The sequence below is a fragment of the Oncorhynchus nerka genome, linkage group LG13 (genome assembly GCF_034236695.1).
Source record: "Oncorhynchus nerka isolate Pitt River linkage group LG13, Oner_Uvic_2.0, whole genome shotgun sequence".
In the NCBI taxonomy this organism is placed as follows: Eukaryota; Metazoa; Chordata; class Actinopteri; order Salmoniformes; family Salmonidae; genus Oncorhynchus; species Oncorhynchus nerka.
Window position 1 is genome coordinate 88,039,126 of NC_088408.1, and position 24,967 is coordinate 88,064,092.

Below are 24,967 nucleotides of genomic sequence, written 5' to 3' on the forward strand. Positions count from 1 at the left end.
GGACTCAACTGATGGTACCTGATTTATTTGTTTAGTTTAAAAACCCAGATCACCAAACGTGAAGCACAGAGTACAGAAACACCATTAGAATCAGGAACAAGACCAGATGTTACTTTAAGACCCAATGTAACGCGAGAACAACATGGACAGATGCTTTACAACAGAAGAATGTCAACAGACACATTTTCATAAAATATGAATATACATTTATATTCATATACACACATATACTGCCTGGATAAATTCCAAAGCATTTTGCTACAGATGAAAGCTGAGTATTCACTAGAATGATTGAAGATGTATTTTCATCTCATAGTGTACAGTATTTGCACCCATGTGGATTTGCACCTAACTAAGTTAGGCTAACTGATATTTGCTGGTGTCTTAAAAAAAAAAAAAACTGTGTTTACTAGTTTTTTCTCCAGATACTTTTGTACAGTATGATCTGCACTGAAAATAAAACTTAGGGCTCGATTCAATCACTACCGTTGACATTTAAGGATCATTTCCAATCGAGCCGACATGCAGACCGAATCCAGTCTCCACTAACGTGGGAACATTGCCTTTAAATGTAAATCACTCTTACAACTCAGATCTTCAAAGCTAAGGACTCAATCGAGCTCTAAGAAAATCCTCAATTTAACTGTTTGTTTTTTTAAACCAAGCTTTGCTCATTGAAAACTTCAATGGCCTTTATCTAGTATGCACAGGGATGTGTTGGGTAGCAAGGTTTAATTAGATCAAATAATGATGAACACGATCCAAAATGGTAGTCATGAAGTTTTAGATATATGGATAAAGAGCCTCTGTAAATCACTGCATTTTTCTGTTGAATAATGTCAGTAAAAACTCCTCAGGACATCATCAAATGAAATGGATATATCACACTCCTATTCTCATATCGTTATTGTAAGCGAAATTAATGCAAGCTTTCAAAGTGCATGTAAATTATTTGGTCCAAATACCTAACGTTTTCAAGGTATAGCTAGAACACCGTAATTCAATTTAGGAACGAAACCATAGAAAGTACCCAACTGATACCTGATTGATTTTTTTGTTTTTTGTAAAAAAAAATCCAGATCACCAAACGTGAAGCACAGAGTACAGAAACAACAGTAAAATCAGGAACAAGACCAGATGTTACATTAAGTCCAAAAATAACACGAGAACAACATGGACAGATGCTTTACAACAGAAGAATGTCAACTGACATATTTTCACAACATATAAATATATATTTCTATTCATATGCACACGTACAATACACTGCCTGGATCAATTCCAAAGCATTGAGCTTTAGAGCAAAGCTCAGTATTCACTAGATTGACTGAATCATTTTTTCCATCCCATAGTATACAGTATTTGAAACCATGTAGAATTGCACCTAACTCTCATATTTGCTGGTGTCAAAAAAACATCCGTGTTAAATAGTTTTACCCCAGATACATTTATGTAGTGAATTCTGCGCTGAAGAGAAAGTGAAAGTATCCTAAATGTTGCTCTTTAAAAAAAAAGTCAAGCTTTGCTCAGGGAAAACTTCAAATACCTTGATCTTACAAGTATTCAGAGATACATCGGGTGGCAACAGAAGTGAAATAGATCAAATGATCCAAAATGGGCCTAAATCACATTGATGTTCCTTTTTGAGGTCACAGAACTCTAGTTAAAGTAGAGCATCACGGTCATCATTCAGTCTGAGTGAAAGGATACAAGTTTGTTTCAAGTTCAATACATCTTTCCTTACTGCTTTTCAGATACATAACACATAAACATAAACATATACAGATAGCATTACTTAACACATCTCAAAAACAGGCATTGTTTCTAGTTCTCATATTATTTCCTGGACTTCAGTAAAACATTTAACCTACTTTACATTCTGATGAAAAGGAATTACAACAGTCTGTTTCCTCTACTTAATAGTAAAAGGATAACAACCCCACCACAGTCAAGGAAAATGAGCAAATACGTCCAAGTAGGTCTCACATTAAGAAATCACCAAAACATATGTTAAATTACGTTGAATTAGTCCGTGAAAGAAATGAAGTGTCCTCTGAGAAGAATAACGATATATTACAACTGGCTCTTCAAAACACAAACACTCCAGGAAAATATCCAGTTCAAATCACATGCCAACATAATATTCAATAACAAACCTTTCCCTTCACTAATGATGTGGTGCGGGTGTTCTTTAAATGTGCTCCAACTTCCAAAAGATATGTACGGTAAGCCAACTGCCTTTAAAGCATCTTGTAAATCATACAATCCATTTAAGTTCAAACTAAAGAATGATCTGAAAGTTCAACGTCTTTGTCTCACAGTGATAGTAGTGCAGGAGTGTATGCTTGTTATTGTACATCTTGCACGTGACCTTAATTATTACATGAGAGAGTTATTATTAAGTTATTTTCATGGTTTTCAATAACTTCAATGATCTTGAGGATAACCTTCACTGTTAACTACATTATTACATTGTGTCCCAAATGTGATCTTCTTGAAAGAATCCAAATCATTATGAATTGTAGAAGCACAAAATAAAGCATTCAGTAGAATGTGCTCTATTTATCATAACGAGACAAAAATATAGTGTCCCCTGTCCAAATGAAGAGGCTTGAGGTTAAGGAGGCACCTGCAGTATCAACAAGTAGAGGCATTATCTTAAAATAGGACATGTAGTGTAGCGTTCCTCTGTGATTCAATTCATCTAATAAAGTGATTTCAAATAAAAGGCCAACGATTCAGGACTCATGTCAAAACTTGCCGCTTTTTCCAAAGGTCATTTACTTCCCTCTATAAACAATTATTGCCAAATCGATCACAGATCTGTCCCATATACATTTCAATATCTAAAATACATCTTTCTTCTTGCCACAGAAAAATATAGGTATTGTATATACTGTATATGTATGACACAACACTGGTTTGACTGGTTTCATGACAGCATGCTCTCAAGGCAGGTCAATTACTTTTTTAAAGGGGGGGGCATCATCTCTGGTTGAATAGGAACACTGGGAATGTGTCCCAAATGGCACCCTACATCCTATATAGTGCATTACTTTGTACCAGGACCCTTAGCACCCTATACCCTTCAGTACATAATGCACTTGTTTTGAACAGAGCCTTATGGGGCCCTAATCAAAAGTAGTGCACTATATAGAGAATAGGGTGTCATTAAGGATACAACCTTGTACTTTGGCAGGGACAGAACACATTTGACCAACGATGAACCACTAATTCACTGCGTCAAACAACTGAGGAAAGATTAAACTCAGTAAGGTGGTCATATCAGAAGCAATGATATGTTATTTTCTGACATCATCAACATTGAATGAAGCCAACCTACTAGCGAAGGCAACATGAATACCACATCAAGCCTTGTGATTTTAGTCCTTACTAGACATACCCCATTGGTTTTCAGTGTTCCCATTTATCAATACATTCTCAAAAATAAATACATATAGACATTCCTATAACAACATATCTCTATTAAAATACAAGCTTTCTCACTGTATCAGTATGCTTCCCATGATGACAGGGGCCTTGTCTTATGGACACTTCAGGCTTTAACTATGGCCGATGACTCTGTGACAGCTTTGAGAGGCTCGCTTCATTTCTCTGTCATTCTCTTCTCTGTCCCACTGCATCTCATTCTCTGAGTCCCATGCCTCAGTCTCTGTCACTGTTAGGTGTTTGAGGATAAAAATAACACTTATCTTACTTTCCCCTGGGTAGATGGAGACGGTTGTCTTCCAATCCAAAATGAACAGGTACATTCTCTTCCTCTGTCTGACTAGTTCATGTTATTTCCTCATCCCATATTTGTCTATAGACATGCCCCCTATGAATTTCCTCCTTACACTTTGTCTGTCCAATCACACCCCCTCTCTGAGGTTCCTCCTCCCACTTTGTCTGTCCAGGCTCTCTGAGCTTCCACAGTTCAACAGAGTGTATCTGTGTTAAAGGAGAGCTGCACCTGCCATGGAGAAACAAGAAGTGGTTAGTAAGGGGTAAAATACAGTTAAATGCTGTCCAGGGTCTTAAGAACAAATCCGTAACATATTGTACGAATTGGATTCATAACATATTATACAAATACATTTAAAAAAAAATATAAAGTTGTTTTTTTCAGGACGTAACATATTATACGAATTGGATGACGTAGTACACAAAAAACAGGGAACCATTTTGTCTCATGAACACCACTTTTAAAATTACTGGCTGAAATTATATAAAAGTTCTGCAACATCACTTTAAGTTAAGTACTTCATACTTATTAAGTTGATAAGTGTGATATGCAAAGTGTGTCTATGTAGACAACATCCCATCCCACTTTCTCTGTCTTATGCTGCTTTCATATCATCTCGTAAAAAGTCTATTTGAATGGCCCTTCAACTGGTAATTACATGTACATTTGTTCATACTGGTCCCCCGTGGGAATCAAACCCACAACCCTGGTGTTGCAAGTGCCATGCTCTACCAACTGAGCCACACGGGATCAATTCCTAGCGGGAAACTCTTCATTCATCCCTGAGCTCCAACTTCTCCCAAATGCTGAACCCTGATGTCACATATTAAGGAAATTACCTCGATAAAAGCATTTTCGGCAGTTAAATGCAACCACAAAACATTATTATTAAAAGCAATCTATTTATATGGTTTTTGAAGACAATAATTTGTTTGCGAGCATGATAGCTGTACTTTTAGTTTATGGTTGACGCAGCTTTTTTGTGATTAGCCAATTAGTGTTTCTCAGTTAGTTTGAAGCACGTGCATGTTTTCAACTGATATTTACAACTTCACAACTGGGAATTACCACCTTCCCACTTGGTTATGAACGCAGCATCACATCCCAACAAGTATTTTCTCTCCTCTTACCCTTTCGTCTAATCTCTCTCCTCCCCTCTCACCCTCTGCCCACATCCTCTCCTCCCTCCTCCCCTCTCACCCTCTGCCCACATCCTCTCCTCCCTCCTCCCCTCTCACCCTCTGCCCACATCCTCTCCTCCCTCCTCCCCTCTCACCCTCTGCCCACATCATCTCCTCCCTCCTCCCCTCCCCACACCATCTCCACCCACATTTTGTTGCCCCTATCCTCCTCTCCTTCTCCCCTCCTCTGCCTTTCCTCCTCTTTCTCTCCTCTATTCCTCTCTCCTAGTCTCCCCCTCACCCTTTCCTCCTCTTTCTCTCCTCTATTCCTCTCTCCCTCTCCCCTTCCTTCCTCCCTCTCCTTCCTCACCCTCTCCTCCTCGAAGCTGATGAGGCCCTCATCGTCATCACTCTCTAGTTCCTCCGGTTCTTCGCTGACCAGGGCTTCGAGCTCCGTGTTGGCCAGCCGGGGTCTGAGCAGGGTTAGCAGGCGCTGCAGTGGCGACTGGCCTCCACCAGGGGGCGAACTCTCCTGCTGCTCCAGGTTGTCGCTCTGCTTCTTTGCAAAGTTCACAAATACCTGGATGGAGAGGGAGGGAGAGAACACAGAGAAATGAACAGACAGACAAGGGGATATAATTGAGACTTTTTAGCATCAATGTTTGAGCTGCAAGGCCTTCCTCAAGACAAATAACAAAAATGAAAGGGAGCAATGATCAATGTGTGTGCGTACACAGATTTAAAATCAAATTCTCTATTTTGCATATACATTTTCAATCTAATGATCTGTACTGTGTCCGTGTGGAAATGACTCGAGCACAGCGTGACAGTAACTCACGTTGTCCAGTGTGGTCTGGCTGACAGAGTAGTCGTCTATTCCCAGCACCTCGACCACCTGCTCCATCTTACTGAACACCTGGGCCAGGGAGATCCTCTCTGACTTCAGCTGGAACTGGACCTTCGTGTGGTGGCTCTCCTGGGAACACATTCAATTCAATGTCTTTTCTTCCTACCACTGATTTTGCTTCTAGCGGCTATTTTAAAGAAGAGTGTGCTTGTAATAATTGTAATAACTGTGATAATTGTAATAACTTTAATAACTGTAATAACGGTGATAATTGTAACAATTGTAATAACTGCAATAACTGTGATAACTGTGATAACTGTAATAACTGTAATACCTGTAATAACTGTGATAACTGTGATAACTGTAATAATTGTGATAACTGTGACAATTGTAATAACCGTAACACCTGTAATAACTGTGATAACTGTGATAACTGTAATAATTGTGATAACTGTAATAACTGTGCTGACTGTAATACCTGTAATAACTGTAACAGCTGTGATAACTGTGATAACTGTAATAATTGTGATAACTGTAATAACTGTGCTGACTGTAATACTGTAATAACTGTAATAACTGTAACAGCTGTGATAATTGTAATAACTGTAATACCTGTAATAACTGTGATAACTGTAATAACTAATACCTGTCATAACTGTAATAACTGTAACAGCTGTGATAATTGTAATAACTGTAATACCTGTAATAACTGTGATAACTGTAATAACTGTGATAACTGTAATAACTGTGATAATTGTGATAACTGTAATAACTGTGATAACTGTGACAAAGGTCATACCTGTGATAACTGTAATAACTGTGATAACTGTAATAACTGTGATAACTATTATAACTGTGATAATTGTGATAACTGTGATAACTGTAATGGCTGTGATAACTGTAACTGTAATAACTGTGATAACTATTATAACTGTGATAATTGTGATAACTGTGATAACTGTAATGGCTGTGATAACTGTGATAACTGTAATGGCTGTGATAACTGTAATACATGTAATAACTGTGATAACTGTAATAACTGTAATAACTGTGATAATTGTGATGACTGTAATAACTGTGATAACTGTGATAACTGTAATAACTGTGATAACTGTAATAACTATAATAACTGTTATATGTGGTCGTTTTCTTCAACTAAACTCAGTTGAATGAGCTGACTGTAAGTCTGGATAAGAGCATCTGCTAAATGACTAAAATATACATTTTATGTGCACCTTTAGTACAGCCTCAGGGAAATTCCTGTTGAAGAATCTCACCACCTCCTTCACACTGGAACTGGTCTTGGTCCGGACTGTGATCATATAACCATCACCAAACCTGTGGAAGGGACACAACCAGTGTGAGTTCACAAGTCACCCTGGGTCAATGACTCTTTCCTTGATTGCTTGTATCCTATCTCCTTGGCTCCTTTATCCAATAGGTTATGAGAAGAAGATGAGGAGAAAGGATATGAGGAAGTATGAATTGAGAAGGAGTCACAGAATACATATAATTGACTTGCCTAATTAAATAGAGGTTACATAAATCTCTCTCTCTCTCTATATATACATATATTTATTGATGTATTTATGTATTTTTAAATAACAGGATGTGTAACAATCTGGGGGAAAAACTACAAGTTGAAAGGGTGGAGGAAGTTAAAAACAAGTCATTCAGAGGTGATTGCAGACTATATTGGTATGCCATGTGTCTCTAACTTCTGGTTGGCCTAGCAACAGAGAAAGGCCAGAGCATGCCCATTAGCTGTGTGTGTGTGTGTGTGTGTGTGTGTGTGTGTGTGTGTGTGTGTGCGTGTGCGTGTGCGTGCGTGCGTGCGTGCGTGCGTGCGTGCGTATGTGTGTGAACTTCTGACCTGTTCTTGAGGTGCTGGATGCTACCCAGGCATTTGAACCTGCCGTTGACCATGATGCCCAGTCTGGTGCACAGAGCCTCACACTCCTCCATACTGCAGACACAGAGACATTCCCATTTCACAGCTCCTCATTTCAGACATTTAGCAGACACTCTAATCCAGAGCGACATACAGTGACCTCTGTCAGCAGCATCAGAACCAGGTAGAAACAAATTAGTGCAGGTGTGAATGCAAGGCTGGGAATACACAATTATTACCCAGACACCTCAATAATAAAGGTATTAGTATGCATATTAGCAACAAGTAGTATGCAGTACATGTCTGATGAGAATGAGTGTCTCACCTGTGTGATGTCAGCACCACAGAGCGTCCCGTCTTGAGGATGTCGAGGATGAGGTTCCAGAGGAATCTGCGGGCCTTAGGATCCATCCCTGTAGTGGGTTCATCCTGGAGGATAATCACACAGAACGGCATCTGAGTCATTTACATCCTGTCCCACAAAGAATAGGACACAATCAGAGCGTCTCCTGTCTTATCCAGACCAGAATAATTGGATAACTATCTACAGTATGTAATAATAATAATTAGGTGGGTGCTTATATATGTCCTATTTTATTTGTCCTAAATATGTTCTGTCCATATCCCAATTCTCCCTGAGACACCCTCTGAGAGTGGGGTCACAGCCAGGCTCTGCCATTATCAATGGTGACCATGGAGCAATTAGGGTTAAGTGCCTTGCTCAAGGGCACATCAACAGATGTTTCACTTTGTCGTCTCGGGGATTTGAACAGCGACCTTTACGGTTACTGGTCCACCTGCAGGGCTACCTGCCACTTCTATGTGTAGAGTGGGATATGACAACATAGTGATACATCTTTTAATGAGTGGCGATGAGGTTGAGCCTCACCAGGAATACGAGAGAGGGGTATCCGATGAGGGCGATGGCAGTGGACAGCTTGCGCTTGTTTCCCCCACTGTAGGTGCCAGCGGGCATGTCTGCATACTTGGACAGCTCCAGTTTCTCCAGGGCCCATGAGACCACCTGGGAAAAGACAAAAGGAAATCAATAGAGGAACTTTTCAACAACAATGATTCAGTAAAATCACACTGTAAAATGCGTAATGTGGAGTGTGTGTGTGTGTGTGTGTGTGTGTGTGTGTGTGTGTGTGTGTGTGTGTGTGTGTGTGTGTGTGTGTGTGTGTGTGTGTGTGTGTGTAATAGCTGTACCCTTTCCTCGTCCTTCCAGGGGATGCCCCGGAGCCGTGTGTACAGCTCCAGGTGCTCTCTGGCTGTCAGGTCTTCAAACAGGGCGTCAAACTGAGGACAGTAGCCAATGCTCTGCTGCACCCTCAACAGCTCCTTCAGGATACTAACAACACAACACATGGACAGAGGGAGCTTTGTGAATCTCTCAACAACAACAACAACAGTACCTGGACCTGTATTCAAAAAGCATCTAAGAGTAGGAGCGCTGATCAAGGATCATGTCCTCCCTGTCCATGTAGTCTTTTTACTATGGATTTTAAGGCAAAGCCTCCTACTCTGAGATACTTTTTGAATAGCGGCTCTGATACTACAAACTTCAGCTAACTTTAGCCACCACAAGCTAACAATCAATGAAAGTGATGGGTGCATGTGAGCATTTTTTTTTATGGGCAAATCACCTTTAAAGACCCATCTGGTGTATGTCCCAAATGGCACCATGTTACCTATTAAGTGCACTACTTTTGATCAGGACCCATCAAAAGTAGTGCACTATAAAGGGAATAGGGTGCGATTTGGGATGCAAGCCCGGTGCATATGTAAAGTACCTGCTCCCCCCTATGAAGGCCTCTCCTCCCGTGGTGCTCTCGTCTCCAGTCAGCATCTTGAAGGTGGTGGTCTTCCCTGCTCCGTTCACACCCAGGAGGCCGAAACACTCCCCAGGACGCACGCCCAAACATAGCCGGTCCACAGCCAAGATACGCCCCATCTTCCTCGATTTGTACACCTGACATACACAGGACATTGAATGCATTGATGACATTATACCTTGTGAGACTCTGTTGACCTTGAATAGAGTGTGCTCAAATGGCACCCTGTTGGCTATTTAGTGAACCACTTTTGACTGGGCCCTATGGTGCACTAGATAGGGAATAGGATCCCATTTGGAGTTAAATAAAGGGGAGCTCTGTATCTGTCTGACCTTGGTGAGGTTGTCAACCTTCAGCATGTCGTTGTCAGCTTCTCCTCTCAGTACTCTCCTTCTCTCAGAGGCCACATCCTCATCATCGTCCTCTATGGGCTGGCTGCTGACTGGTACTCTCCTGTTATAAAACACACACACCCTCAGGGACAGCATGGAACTAGAACGCTGCAGTGGATCTTTTTGGTGTAATATACATACACACACACACACACACACACACACACACACACACACACACACACACACACGCACATGCACACGCACACACACACTCACGAGGGTTTCCTGAGGAAGTTGTACTGGCACAGGATGGTTATGAAGAAGCCTACAAAGCCCTCGATTGTCATGGCAACCAGCCCTCGAGTCACAATATCCCACTCAAATGGAGACTTGATCTTGTCAAACTGACCTGAGAGAGACATAATAAACAGAGATTAAATTACTTTCTCAATTACTTTTATTTATAAAGCCCTTTTTACATCAGCAGATTTCCCAAATTGCTTAACACAAAGTCTCAAAGTGCTATAGACTAAACATTATTAGCCCAGATATCAAATGTACTGCAGGTACTTGGAATAGCATTTAGAATATAACCGCACCTATTTTAGCATAGTACTCATTGATGTATTCGTTGTAGGCCATTTCCATCAGGCCGTGACCCAGGTTGTAATTTGGGAAGATAAGGAAACAGGACTTTAGGTAGCTGTTCACCAGTTTCAGATCCTGCAGAGAGACCAAAGCAGTGTGAGGTAGTCATGTTAAATATACTAGATCTAATCATAACAATACTGCTGGAACTGCTGTAGGGTTGCACATATCTGTTTCCTTTCTTAAAAATCCTGGTTGGAGGATTCCATATTTCCTGCTTAGTGATTCCTTGGAATCCCGGGAATTTTGGAAAAGTTACAAGAACTCTGCAACCTGTAACTGCTGTTATACCGTCAACAGGGGAAGAAACACACCTTGTCATGTTCAAAGAGCTGCAGCAGGAAGGTGGCTACAGTGGCAGTGATTCCTATGAAGAGGTTGATGACTATGAGGAACACATAGGCCGTGCTGGGCACCTCGAACCAGAAGGAGGCAGGGTACATGACAGGAGTTATAGACCACCTGGAGGGAGGGAGGGAGGGAGGGAGGGAGGGAGAGAGAGAGAGAGAGAGAGAGAGAGGGAGGGAGGGAGGGAGGGAGGGAGGGGTGGGTGGGTGGTGGGGAGAGAGAGAGAGAGAGAGAGAGAGAGAGAGAGGGAGGGTGAGAGAGGGGAGGGTGCAAAAGAGAGAGAAAGAGAGAGGGAGGGGTGGGTGGGTGTGAAAGAGAGGGAGGAGAGAGAGGGGAGAGGGAGAGATACAGAGTGATATAACAGGTCATATTCATTAAGTATGCATTACAGTTTCTTGATATCGTCAAGGACAGTTATGCATAATGCATTACTGTTCTTAAAATATGTCATCAAGGGCACAATGTCTATGCTTTTCCCCCCCAGGTTCTGTCATAAATGATGATAGAAATGAAGAAATGGCTCCGGCAGCACCACAGGGGGCTCCTCATGGCATTACACACTAGTGAATGTGACGACTCGGTTTCCTCTTGACAAGCTTTAACAAGTAAAGCAAGAAACTGTGTGTCCCAAATAACACTATATTCCCTACATAGTGCACTACTATTCCCTATAGTGCACTATATAGGGGAAAGGATGCCATTTGGGATGAACTGAGTGTGTAAGTAAAGTACACTCACCCGTAGAGGAGGAAGAGAGAGAGGACCGCGGGGAAGTTGGTTGGGGATGTGTACGCAGGAAGGTCAAAGACAAACAGGATAAGGACACAGCACGTGGCTGGCACCAGGTAGTTCAGCTAGGAGACAACGAGAGACAGGAGAGTTTCAGTTAGATTGGCTGGCACCAGGTAGTTCAGCTAGGAGACAACGAGAGACAGGAGAGTTTCAGTTAGATTGGCTGGCACCAGGTAGTTCAGCTAGGAGACAACGAGAGACAGGAGAGTTTCAGTTAGATTGGCTGGCACCAGGTAGTTCAGCTAGGAGACAACGAGAGACAGGAGAGTTTCAGTTAGATTGGCTGGCACCAGGTAGTTCAGCTAGGAGACAACGAGAGACAGGAGAGTTTCAGTTAGATTGGCTGGCAGAAATACATAATATCTCTCAAACATTCATAGAACCATCTATGTGTGAATACACAACACAAGCAGGAAGATGACAGACAGAATGACAATCCACCAGGAGGGGTTCAGGGTGGAAAGCAAAGCAGTAGCAAACTGGATTTAACCTTGTAGTTGCATCAATGTCTAGGGTCCAGTTTACTGTAGAAAACTAACTACCACCTACTGTACACTGGTTAAGCTGTTCAGCGGTTTAACTCTCAATTTAATTACATTTCAATTTATGGGCTTTATTGGCATGGGAAACATATGTTTACTTTGCCAAAGCAAGTGAAGTAGATAATAAACTAAAGTGAAATAAACTATAAAAAATAACAGTTAACATTACACTCACAACATTTCCAAAATAATGAAGACATTTCAAATGTCATGTTATGTGCAAATAGTTAAAGCACAAAAGTGAAAATAAATCAACATAAATATGGGTTGTATTTACAGTGGTGTTTGTTCTTCACTGGTTGTCCTTTTCTTGTAGCAACAGGTCACAAATGATGCTGCTGTGATGGCACACTGTGGTATTTCACCCAGTAGATATGGGAGTTTATCACAAATTGGATTTGTTTTTGAATTCTTTGTGGACGTGTGTAATCTGAGGGCAATACGTGTCTGTAATATGGTCATACATTTGGCAGGAGGTTAGGAAGTGCAGCTCAGTTTCCACCTCATTTTGTGGGCAGTGTGTACATAACCTGTCTTCTCTTGAGAGCCATGGCCTTTCTCAATAGCAAGGCTATGCTCACTGAGTTTGTACATAGTCAAAGCTTTCCTTAAGTTTGTGTCAGTCACAGTGGTCAGGTGAATTCGGCTACTGTGTACTCTCTGTTTAGGGCCAAATAGCATTCTAGTTTGCTCTGTTTTTTTGTTAATTCTTTCCAATGTGTCAAGTAATTATATATTTGTTTTCTCATGATTTGTTTGGGTCTAATTGTGCTGCTGCTCCGTGGGGTGTGTTTGTGTTTGTGAACAGAGCCCCAGGACCAGCTTGCTTAGGGAACTCTTCCCCAGGTTAATCTCTCTGTAGGTGATGGCTTTGTTATGGATGGTTTGGGAATAGCTTCCCATTAGGTGGTTGTAGAATTTAAAGGCTCTTTTCTGGATAATGATCATTAGTGGGTATCAGCCTAATTCTACTCTGCATGCATTATTTGGTGTTTTTTGATAGGTTTCCACACTACATTCCGTCCATCTATAGCATTTCTCTATATTATTCAGTTCCTTTGGCTTTGATGCCTAATGATTGAGTATTTCTCTGTTCAAGTAGACTGTGATTTTGCTGTGATCTGATACAGGTGTCAGTGGGCTGACTGTGAACGCTCTGAGAGACTCTGGGTTGAGGTCAGTGATAAAGTAGTCTACAGTACTACTGCCAAGAGATGAGCTATAGGTGTACCTACCGTAGGAGTCCCCTCGAAGCCTACCATTGACTATGTACATTCCCAGCGTGTGACAGAGCTGCAGGAGTTTTTGTTGGTTATGTTGTCATAGTTGTGACTAATGGGGCATATGGGGGAGGGAATGATGTCACCTCCAGGTAGGTGTTTGTCCCACTGTGAGCTGAGGGTGTCAGGTTCTTGTCCAGTTCTGGCATTTAGGTCGCCACAGACTTGTACATGTCCCTGGGCCTGGAAATGATTGATTTCCCCCTCCAGGATGGAGAAGCTGTCTTCATTAAAGTATGGGAATTCTAGTGGGGGGATATAGGTAGCACACAGGAGGACATTTTTCTCTGTTGAGATAATTCCATTTGAATTTCTAGCCAAATGTGAAATGTTCCTGTTTTGATTAATTTAATGGAGTGAGTTAGGTCTGCTCTATACCAAATTAGCATACCGCCTGAGTCCCCTGTTTCACACCTGGTAGTTTGGTGGATGGGACTTCCAGCTCCCTGTTACCTAGGGCAACCAGTGGGTCCATCTCCTCTATGCCATGTTTCTTGTAGGATGACAATGTCTGTATTTCTGATTTCTTTGGGGAAGTCCACGTTCCTGCTCTTTAGGCCAAAGGCAGATGACCTCAGGCCTTGGATATTCGAGGATCTGTCACGTTCTGACCTTAGTTCCTTCGTTTTGTCTTTTGTTTTAGTATGGTCAGGGCGTGATTTGGGTGGGTTGTCTATGTTAGTTTGTCTATGATTTTCTATTTCTGTGTTTGGCCTGGTATGGTTCTCAATCAGAGACTGCTGTCAATCGTTGACCCCGATTGAGAACCATTTTTAGGTAGCCTGTTTTCCATTGTGTTTTGTGGGTGGTTGTTTTCAGTCTTTGTGTGGCTACACCAGACAGAACTGTTCCGGTTGTTTCTTTGTTGTTTTGTTGTTCAGTGTTCAGTTTTCATTAAATAAGATGAACACTTACCACGCTGCGCTTTGGTCCTCACCTTATTCTTCCTACGACAGCCGTGACAGGATCAAATAGTTTCTCCCTCACCCACCCACCCACACACACACACACACAGACACACTCCACCCCACCCCCTCTTACCATGTCCCATACGTAGTTGGCCAGCCAGTAGATGACTGGGTCACATCCAGAGACAAACTGCAGGTGCTTCGCCTTGGTAGACTTTTCTGCCACTAGGAAGACCACAAAGCTGGCTGGTACAAAGGACATGGCCACGATGATGAAGATGGCTATCACCACATCAGTGCCCTGGAGCCTGGAGGGACAAACAGAGACTTAGTAAGACAGTGAGTGAGTCTCAAATGGCACCCTATATCAGGGGTATTCAACGCTTACACCCTGAGGTCTGGAGCCTGCAGCTTTCTTCTTCTACCTGATCATTAGTTGCACCCACCTGGTATCCCAGGGCTAAATCGGTACCCAGGTCTAAATCAGGTCCCAGGTCTAAATCAGTTCCCAGGTCTAAATCAGGTCCCAGGTCTAAATCAGTTCCCAGGTCTAAATCAGTCCCTGATTAGAGGAGAACAATGAAAAAGATCAGTAGAACTGGCTTTGAGACTCAGTTGAGGGCCCTTTATAGTGCACTACTTTCGACCAGGGCCCATAGGGATCTGGTCAAAAGGCCCACAGGGATCTGGTCAAAAGGCCCACAGGGATCTGGTCAAAAGACCCACAGGGATCTGGTTAAAAGGCCCACAGGGATCTGGTTAAAAGGCCCACAGGGATCTGGTTAAAAGGCCCACAGGGATCTGGTCAAAAGACCCACAGGGATCTGGTTAAAAGGCCCATAGGGATCTGGTTAAAATGCCCACAGGGATCTGGTTAAAAGGCCCACAGGGATCTGGTTAAAATGCCCATAGGGATCTGGTCAAAAGACCCACAGGGATCTGGTTAAAAGGCCCACAGGGATCTGGTCTTAAGGCACATAGGGATCTGGTCAAAAGGCCCATAGGGATCTGGTCAAAAAGCCCACATGGATCTGGTTAAATTTAGTGCATTATATATAGGGAATAGGGTACTGTTTGGGACACAGTCTTGGTAAGACAGTTCTTTTCAGAGATATGCCACAGTTTAATATTCATCAACTGGATACATTGATTCTTACAGGTAGTCCAAAGAGAGCCTTGCACTGGTACGGTTCATAGGGTGGTTGGTCAGGGTGATTCCTGTGAGCCCAAACACATCAAGAAGAGGGGTTAGATGGGGGCAGATACTGTACAATCCCATTTAAGATCCCCAGATACTAAAGAACCTTGGACATACATGTTCACATAAATAGCTACTCAATTCACAGAATCCTAGCATGAGTGCCAGTCTGTTTGTGCTATTATACCAACTCTCTGTCCCTCACATGTTTGGCTTGACAATGAAATCAATTGACTTGGCAAGAACACAAACAGATCTGGGAGCAGGCTAACAGAACCCCATATACCCCAGGTAATATTATGCTTGGAAGTATGTATAGGCAGCGTCTCTCACCGTATGCAGCAGGGTTGCCCTTGCCTGGAGGCAGGTTGGCACGCAGGATGGCGTTGTTGAGGACATTGAGATAGGTTGGCATGCTGTGGTACCCTTTATTATTGTACAGCACCTATTGGTAGGGGACAAGTCTGTCACTGACAATGACAGAGCAGCACAAATAGCTAAGTGTTATAATGACCCTGGACCCCAACAGCTAATGGGGATCCTAATAAAATACAGCAACAAAAAATACCATCAATAGGGAATAGGGTGCCATTTGGGACGTATCCTGTCCCTTTAAGAAAATGGCCTTCTGCTCACCTGAGCTGATCTGCGCACGGCTATTTTGCGAACCATGGGCGGATTATTTTTCCCAAAGGATGCTGGGACTGATTTCTGTATGTTGCCTACAGTGAGTCCTCCATATCTAGAGAGAGAGAAAATAAGAAACAGAAATGGAAAGAGAGAGAAAGACAATTGGATAGATTCCATACCTCTTTCCCTGTGTGTGTGTGTGTGTGTGTGTGTGTGTGTGTGTGTGTGTGTGTGTGTGTGTGTGTGTGTGTGTGTGTGCGTGCGTGTGCTTCTGTGTGTATGAGTCTAAGCCCATGCATGAGTGTGTTACCTGTGCAGGCGCAGTCTGTCAGAGGTGTAGAGGAGGTACTCTGACACGTTGCGCCCGGTGATGTCCACCAGAATGTCCCCAGTGACCACCTTCATAAGGGGTGGCCGCCCCCCGACCCCACTGGGGCAGGAGAAGCCCGTCCCCTGCATGGAGCAGATACAACGAACCGGCTCCCGGATAGACAGAGGCAAGGTGGGAGGAGAGGTCACTGTTTCTGAGGACACACACAGTATAGGGGGCAGGATTGTTAGGGAGGCTACTGTACAGGACAGTAGAGTGGGTCAGCCTTGTTTCAACCAGAATGGCCCACACAGGACTCTGTAGCTATAATTGTCAGACGAGACATCATTAAATAAAGTAATATAATGTGATAGCGTAATTAAAGAATATATTGATATGATAGCTAAAACATTTGCCTACATACAGTACATATAAAGTAGCAGACATATCCTTTATCCTTTACCACCTGAGCCTGACAGAGACTTACCCAGTACAGTGGTAAGAGTGGTAGCAGTGAAGTTCCACAGTCTATCCTCAAAACGAGGGTCGGGGTCATCTGAGGGGGCTGGCGAGGGGGGAGGGGGTACGAAGTTGGACAGGGGCACTCCCTGGGTGAAGGAATCCAGACACATGGAGTCAAAGTAGCGGGCAGCTAGGGTTTTGGAGTTGTTGGCACTGGGGTTGAGCGTCTGTGCCAGCTGGTCCAGGGTGCTGTTGAAGGGCGTTTTGAGGACGCAGGTGGCGCCCACGCCAGAAGGCAGACGGAGCGTGTTGGCGATCTTCTGAGGGCTGGCGTCTGGGGACAGTTTACTGCTGAGGAGAGGAAGAACAGGAGGCTGTTGTAAAGTTACAAACACCAGCTTTACAACATTGGTGGCCTGTAGATTTGGACTAATGATGTTATGCATTATGGGTGATAACTGAGATAAGATAAATGAAAGAATAATGCTAGTTGTCAGAAGGAATGATATTATTTGGGATGTGTAAAAATGCATTCACATTGTGCATATGTTGTCATGATGGTAATGAGTGACATAGGGCATCCTACTCCATGTCTGTCTGACCTGTACTGTGGGCGATCTTCGTTGGCGTAGGGGATGAAGTTGCCACGAGGCTGGGTGTAGTTGTGGTACTGGGATGGAGACAAGACCAATGGTGGCAGATCTCCTGAAGAACACAAGAACAGAGATCACATAAAGACAACCTACAAACACTGACAAACAGCCAAGTCCATTTGAACTTCAACTGTAGCTAGTTGAACTTGAGAAAAACTGTCTTTCTTGCATTCACACATGCACTTGCTTTTTTTCTTCCTGGCTGACTCTGCTGAACGTGGCTATTTTGAAGAAGAGTCGACTTGCAATAACTGTTGTGGGTGTTTTTTTCCCTTCTAAAACTTAGTTGAGTGCAGTGACTGTAAGTCGCTCTAGATAAGAAGTTCTGCTACATGACTAAAATATTAATGTAAAATATAGTTGTCCTCACCGATGGAAGGCACCGACAGGGCTACGGTCATGGCCACACAGACGAAGAATGCAGGCAGCAGGATCTGAGAGAAAAGACCCTTGGTGTTCCTCTTGGCACAGTGGAACCTCTTCACGATGAGGCCATGGAATTGACGTAGCTTCAGCCACCAACCCTCCAGCTTGACGCTGCCCTGGTCCTCCAGGACCACAGGCTGCTCAGGGCCAGAGGTCTCATCCGCTTCCGCTAGATACACAGAGACATGGAGAGAGAAATGAACAAAGTCTAAAATCATCTCACACAATGGAGTAACATACCCTCATTAGCTCATCCAACCACACTGTATTTCATTGCACCATTTCATTGGTTGATGTGGTAAAATATCATGTGTTCTTGTGTTCTTAATAGTGTTGCAAAGGGAGAGCATATTACTGGAAAATGTTAATCAGTAAACTACCAGAAATGTAACTTTCAAGAAATATGTGGAATTTTATTACATGACATCTTGTGGCCTTTTTGGGTACTTCAGATTATCACTGGTGTCTGTAATTACTGTATATTTGGCCCTCTGTGTGGCCTTAACACATGTACAAAAATATATATAGATAACAATCTAAGAAGATGATTTTTAAGGATTTTAAATGACAAAGCTGAAAAAGATGATCCTAAATATAAACCATGAAGTTATCATTGGTGTTTAATATGAAGGATTCAGCATGAAATATAATTTACATATTTTTTACACACTTTTATTTATTTGACTTTGTCAATATGTCTTTTTTGTGAATGTTTTGGGGGTAAACTGGTGGCTGTAGTGAAAAAAAGACAATAGAGTTGCAGAGTTCATTGAAAATAATTTTCATTAATTAGGTTATTTTCTCTTGAACCAAATGGTCTACAAGAAAGTCAAGGACAATATGGACACAGATATAAAAAACAAAAACAATAATACCTGTATATTAATTCCATTTTTAAGAAGTTATTCAAGTATGAATTACCTAAATTACCATAGAGTCTGGTAACTTTGGTAAATTACCGGTAGTTATTAACCCAAGTTCTTAATAACCTCTCTGGTTAAATATAATGAAGGTAATAATGTTTTTCACTGAGTTACACCCTCTCTATCTTATTCAGTCTATCGTATGACATAACAGTGGTACGCTACTCAGTCTAAGGGATTATGAGGGCTGGGATCGATCCTCTCTTACCCGTCAGGCTGGTAGAGTCAGGGTCTTGTCCGTTGTCGAAGAGGGGGCAGTAGTCTCCATAGAAGTCTGTGTAGAGCCCCCCCTCGTCCCCCCGCACGGACCCCAGGGAGGAGGATGAGCGCAGGGACGACTGACTCTGGCTGAGCCTGGAGCAGTTTAGCAGGTTACTGAGCTCTACCCCTGGTCTCAGCACACTGCTGCTGCCTCCTGCAGGACCCCCGGGCCCCGGGCCATCACCCTGCAGATAGGAGAAAGTCAAATAAATAAACATTCTGACCCAGAACGGCCAATAGAGCAGGAGCCCCGGGCCATCACCCTGCAGATAGGGCTAAAGTCAAATAAATAAACATTCTGACCCAGAACGGCCAATAGAGCAGGAGCCCCTGGCCCCGGGCCATCACCCTGCAGATAGATATAAGGTCAAATAAATAAACATTCTGAACCAGAACGACCAATAGAGCAGGAGCCCCGGGCCATCACCCTGCAGATAGGGGTAAAGTCAAATAAATAAACATTCTGAACCAGAACGGCCAATAGAGCAGGAGCCCCGGGCCATCACCCTGCAGATAGAGATAAAGTCAAATAAATAAACATTCTGAACCAGAACGGCCAATAGAGCAGGAGCCCCGGGCCCCGGGCCATCACCCTGCAGATAGGGAGAAGTCAAATAAATAAACATTCTGAACCAGAACGGCCAATAGAGCAGGAGCCCCGGGCCATCACCCTGCAGATAGGGGGAAAGTCAAATAAATAAACATTCTGAACCAGAACGGCCAATAGAGCAGGAGCCCCCGGCCATCACCCTGCAGATAGGGGAAAGTCAAATAAATAAACATTCTGAACCAGAACGGCCAATAGAGCAGGAGCCCCGGGCCATCACCCTGCAGATAGGGATAAAGTCAAATAAATAAACATTTTCTGAACCAGAACGACCAATAGAGCAGGAGCCCCTGGCCCCGGGCCATCACCCTGCAGATAGGGGTAAAGTCAAATAAATAAACATTCTGAACCAGAACGGCCAATAGAGCAGGAGCCCCTGGTCCCGGGCCATCACCCTGCAGATAGGGATAAAGTCAAATAAATAAACATTCTGAACCAGAACGGCCAATAGAGCAGGAGCCCCGGGCCATCACCCTGCAGATAGGGGTAAGGTCAAATAAATAAACATTCTGAACCAGAACGACCAATAGAGCAGGAGCCCTGGGCCATCACCCTGCAGATAGGGGTAAAGTCAAATAAATAAACATTCTGAACCAGAACGACCAATAGAGCAGGAGCCCCGGGCCATCACCCTGCAGATAGGGATAAAGTCAAATAAATAAACATTCTGAACCAGAACGACCAATAGAGCAGGAGCCCCGGGCCATCACCCTGCAGATAGAGATAAAGTCAAATAAATAAACAATCTGAACCAGAACGGCCAATCGAGCAGGAGCCTATTTCATGTTTCTGTAGCGTGAGGCAGCTTGATGTACAAGTACACCCCCTGGACAGGACACAAGTCTATCGAAGGGATGAGGGATGGGTAAGTTAGACAAATCAATTCATTAATTAGTCATTCAAGGGTGTCTGTATCAATTAGAAAATGTTGGAATTTCAAATATTACAAAAAAACTAATTTGTGATATTCTGGATCTCTAGAGATCTGAATTAAAGTATATTAACATTTGTCTGTTTTGCAACCATCAAGTAATTGATTCTGAAAAAAGTAGTGTTGAACTCATCCCTACCTGCGGCCCAGGGGCCCCCAGATCCACCACCGCAGCAGCAGGCTTCCCCACTGAGCTACCGCCCGGGGAATCCTTCATGTCTGGGAGGAGAGAGCGATCATGATTAACATTTAAAGAGAGTTGCAACACCAACACTAAAGACTAAATACACTATAGATACAAAAGTATGTGGACACCCCTTCAAAATAGTGGATTTGGCTATTTCAGCCCCATACGCACGAAGGTACCACGTTCATCTGTACAAACAATAGTACGCAAGGATAAACACCATGGGACCCCGCAGCCATCATACCGCTCAGGAAGGAGACGCGTTCTGTTTCCTAGAGATGAACGTACTTTGGTGCGAAAAGTGCAAATCAATCCCAGAACAACAGCAAAGGACCTTGTGAAGATGCTGGAGGAAACAGGTACAAAAGTATCTGTATCCACAGTAAAAACGAGTCCTATATCGGCAAGAAAGAAGCCACTGCTCCAAAACAGACATAAAAAGCCAGACTACAGTTTGCAACTGCATATGGGGACGAAGATCATACTTTTTGGAGAAATGTCCACTGGTCTGATGAAACAAATTACCATCATAATGTTTGGAGGAAAAAGGGGGAGGCTTGCAAGCCGAAGAACACCATCCCATCCGTGAAGCACTCATGTTGTGGGGGTGCTTTTCTGCAGGAGGGACTGGTGCACTTCACAAAATAAATGGCATCATGAGGGATGAAAATTATGTGGATAATTTTGAAGCAACATCTCAAGACATCAGTCAGGAAGTTACAGCTTTGTCACAAATGGGTCTTCCAAATGGACAATGACCCCAAGCATACTTCCAAAGTTGTGGTAAAATGGCATAAAAACAACAAAGTCAAGGTATTGGAGTGTCCATCACAAAGCCCTGATATCAATCCCATAGACAATTTGTGGGCAGAACTGAAAAAGTGTGTGCAAGCAAGGAGGCTTACAAACCTGACTCAGTTACACCAGCTCTGTCAGGAGGAATGGGCTAAAATTCCCCCAATTTATTGTGGGAAGCTTGTGGAAGGGTACCCAAGTTAAACCATTTAAAGGCAATGCTACCAAATACTAATTGAGTGTATGTAAACTTCTGGCCCACTGGGAATGTGATGAAAGAAATAAAAGCTGAAATAAATCATTCTATCTACCATTATTCTGACATTTCACATTCTTAAAATAAAGTGGTGATCCTAACTGACCTAAAACAGGGAATTTTTACTGGGATTAAATGTCAGGAATTGTGAAAAACTGAGTTTAAAAATATTTAGCTAAGGTATATGTAAACTTACGGCTTCAACTCTACCATCATTAGACACCACTTTCCAACTAGTCAGTTTATCAAATTTCTGCCATGCTAGAGCTGCTCCGGTCAACTGTAAGTGCTCTTATTCTGAAGTGGAAACGTCTAGGAGCAACAACAGCTCAGAAGTGAAGTTGTAGGTCACACAAAATGAAAGTGAAGCGCGTATCTCATAAATATCATCTGTCCTCAGTTGCAACACTCACTACCAAGTTTCAAACTGCCTCTGAAAGCATCAGCACAAGAACTGTTTGTCAGGAGCTTCATGAAATGGGTTTCCATGGAGCAATGGAAACATGTTCTCTGGAGTGATTAATCCCGCTTCGCCATCTGGCGGATGCCAGGAGAACGCTACCTGCCCCAATGCATATTGCCAACTGTAAAGTTTGGCAGAGGAGGTATAATGATTTGGGGCTGTTTTTCATGGTTCGGGCTAGGCCGCTTAGTTCCAGTGTAGGCAAATCTTAATGCTATAGCATACAATGACATTCTAGCTGATTCTGTGTTTCCAACTTTATGTCAACAGTTTGGGGAAGGCACTTTTCTGTTTCAGCATGGCAATTCCCCCATGCACAAAGCGAGGTTCATACAGAAATGGTATGTCGAGGTCAGTGTGGAAGAACTTGACTGGCCTGCACAGAGCCCTGACCTCAACCCAATCAAACACCTTTGGGATGAATTGGAATATCGACTGCGAGCCAGGCCTAATCATCCAACCTCAGTGCCCAACCTCACTAATGCGCTTGTGGCTGAATGGAAGAAGGTCCCCGTAGCAATGTTCCAACATCTAGTGGAAAGCCTTCCCAGAAAAGTGGAGGCTGTTATAGCAGCAAAGGGCGGACCAGGTCCGTATTAATGCCCATGATTTTGGAATGAGATGTTCGACGAGCAAGTGTTGACATACAGTACTTCTGGTCATGTAGTGTAGATAATGTGTGAAAAGTCTATATCAGCATTTAACTTCCGGCAACTCAGACACTGGACTGCATACTCAGCAGAAAGGAAATTCATGTAATTAATGTACTGAAGCCCTTCTATAAACAACTTTATTGATCCGTGTAACCGCAGACAGACACACTGGGATTTGGTCTCATAGAATCACTAGAATGGGAATCCCTATTCAAGTCAATGATACCATAATGAGTGGATTGGATTGGCAGCCATTTTGAATGTACTCACCAGCATCACTGTTCTCCAGGGACTGGTCCTCCTCTGACACCTTGAGGAAGACCTCCTCCAGAGTGGTGTCCATCACCCCGAAGCTGGTCAGAGCCAGGAGGTCCAGACTCTGCTCTAACGCCTGGGAATAGGGAATATGGGCTGTGGTTAAAAGTAGTGCACTATAAAGGGAATAGGGTACCATTTGGAACCCTGTCTTTCTGTGTCTGAGTGAGTACCTGCCTGTTTGTCTATCTCTATTTGACTTTGTGCCTTCATCTCTAGGTCTGTGTTTGTGTCTGTGTCAAAGTGTGTACCTGAAAGAGCCTCTCGAAGCAGCCCTTCTTGACAGCCTCTGAAGGCAGCACATAGGACAGCTCAGTGTTGGAGTCAGACACCAGCAGACAGGACCCCACGAACTGACGGATGAACTTGGTGACCCGGGCCTCCGAGCAGGGAGACAGGGAGGAGGGGGACAGGGAGGAGGAGGGAGACAGGGAGGAGGAGGAGCAGGGAGACAGGAAGAATGGAGGCTCGGTGACCTGGTCTGGAGGCACAAACACACAGCATTATGGATGGAGGGAGGACAGGGAGAATAAAACACACAGCATTATGGATGGAGGGAGGACAAGGAGAATAAAACACACAGCATTATGGATGGAGGGAGGACAAGGAGAATAAAACACACAGCATTATGGATGGAGGGAGGACAAGGAGAATAAAACACACAGCATTATGGATGGAGGGAGGACAGGGAGAATAAAACACACAGCATTATGGATGGAGGGAGGACAAGGATAATAAAACACACAGCATTATGGATGGAGGGAGGACAAGGATAATAAAACACACAGCATTATGGATGGAGGGAGGACAAGGAGAATAAAACACACAGCATTATGGATGGAGGGAGGACATGGAGAATAAAACACACAGCATTATGGATGGAGGGAGGACAAGGAGAATAAAACACACAGCATTATGGATGGAGGGAGGACAAGGAGAATAAAACACACAACATTATGGATGGAGGGAGGACAAGGAGAATAAAACACACAGCATTATGGATGGAGGGAGGACAAGGAGAATAAAACACACAGCATTATGGATGGAGGGAGGACAAGGATAATAAAACACACAGCATTATGGATGGAGGGAGGACAAGGATAATAAAACACACAGCATTATGGATGGAGGGAGGACAAGGAGAATAAAACACACAGCATTATGGATGGAGGGAGGACAAGGAGAATAAAACACACAGCATTATGGATGGAGGGAGGACATGGAGAATAAAACACACAGCATTATGGATGGAGGGAGGACAAGGAGAATAAAACACACAGCATTATGGATGGAGGGAGGACAAGGATAATAAAACACACAGCATTATGGATGGAGGGAGGACAGGGAGAATAAAACACACAGCATTATGGATGCAGGGAGGACAAGGATAATAAAACACACAGCATTATGGATGGAGGGAGGACAAGGATAATAAAACACACAGCATTATGGATGGAGGGAGGACAAGGAGAATAAAACACACAGCATTATGGATGGAGGGAGGACAGGGAGAATAAAACACACAGCATTATGGATGGAGGGAGGACAAGGAGAATAAAACACACAGCATTATGGATGGAGGGAGGACAAGGAGAATAAAACACA

General features: G+C 43.2%; 1 protein-coding gene across 2 annotated transcripts in view; it reads right to left on the reverse strand.

The window, feature by feature from the left end:
• Window positions 1–9: 9 nt before the first annotated feature.
• The window catches only part of LOC115140705 (ATP-binding cassette sub-family A member 2-like), a 157,166-nt gene continuing 132,208 nt past the window's right edge, over window positions 10–24,967 (reverse strand). The window contains exons 25-50 of one of the 2 annotated variants that reach the window (XM_065026805.1): window positions 23,614–23,843; window positions 23,318–23,438; window positions 20,833–20,912; window positions 19,103–19,340; window positions 17,916–18,140; window positions 17,495–17,597; window positions 16,918–17,240; window positions 16,431–16,644; window positions 16,127–16,232; window positions 15,824–15,935; window positions 15,450–15,510; window positions 14,426–14,600; window positions 11,509–11,624; window positions 10,737–10,884; window positions 10,374–10,497; window positions 10,051–10,183; window positions 9,772–9,892; window positions 9,398–9,576; window positions 8,814–8,955; window positions 8,494–8,628; window positions 7,930–8,033; window positions 7,587–7,679; window positions 6,949–7,051; window positions 5,705–5,842; window positions 5,237–5,446; window positions 10–3,973 (exon numbers count right to left, since the gene is read on the reverse strand). In XM_065026805.1, the coding sequence (XP_064882877.1) occupies window positions 3,938–3,973; window positions 5,237–5,446; window positions 5,705–5,842; window positions 6,949–7,051; window positions 7,587–7,679; window positions 7,930–8,033; window positions 8,494–8,628; window positions 8,814–8,955; window positions 9,398–9,576; window positions 9,772–9,892; window positions 10,051–10,183; window positions 10,374–10,497; window positions 10,737–10,884; window positions 11,509–11,624; window positions 14,426–14,600; window positions 15,450–15,510; window positions 15,824–15,935; window positions 16,127–16,232; window positions 16,431–16,644; window positions 16,918–17,240; window positions 17,495–17,597; window positions 17,916–18,140; window positions 19,103–19,340; window positions 20,833–20,912; window positions 23,318–23,438; window positions 23,614–23,843 (3,770 nt within the window). In that variant the 3' untranslated portion in view covers window positions 10–3,937. Of the gene's footprint in view, window positions 3,974–5,236; window positions 5,447–5,704; window positions 5,843–6,948; window positions 7,052–7,586; window positions 7,680–7,929; window positions 8,034–8,493; window positions 8,629–8,813; window positions 8,956–9,397; window positions 9,577–9,771; window positions 9,893–10,050; window positions 10,184–10,373; window positions 10,498–10,736; window positions 10,885–11,508; window positions 11,625–14,425; window positions 14,601–15,449; window positions 15,511–15,823; window positions 15,936–16,126; window positions 16,233–16,430; window positions 16,645–16,917; window positions 17,244–17,494; window positions 17,598–17,915; window positions 18,141–19,102; window positions 19,341–20,832; window positions 20,913–23,317; window positions 23,439–23,613; window positions 23,844–24,967 lie in introns of both variants that reach the window. The other variant, XM_065026804.1, reaches the window with a different exon arrangement.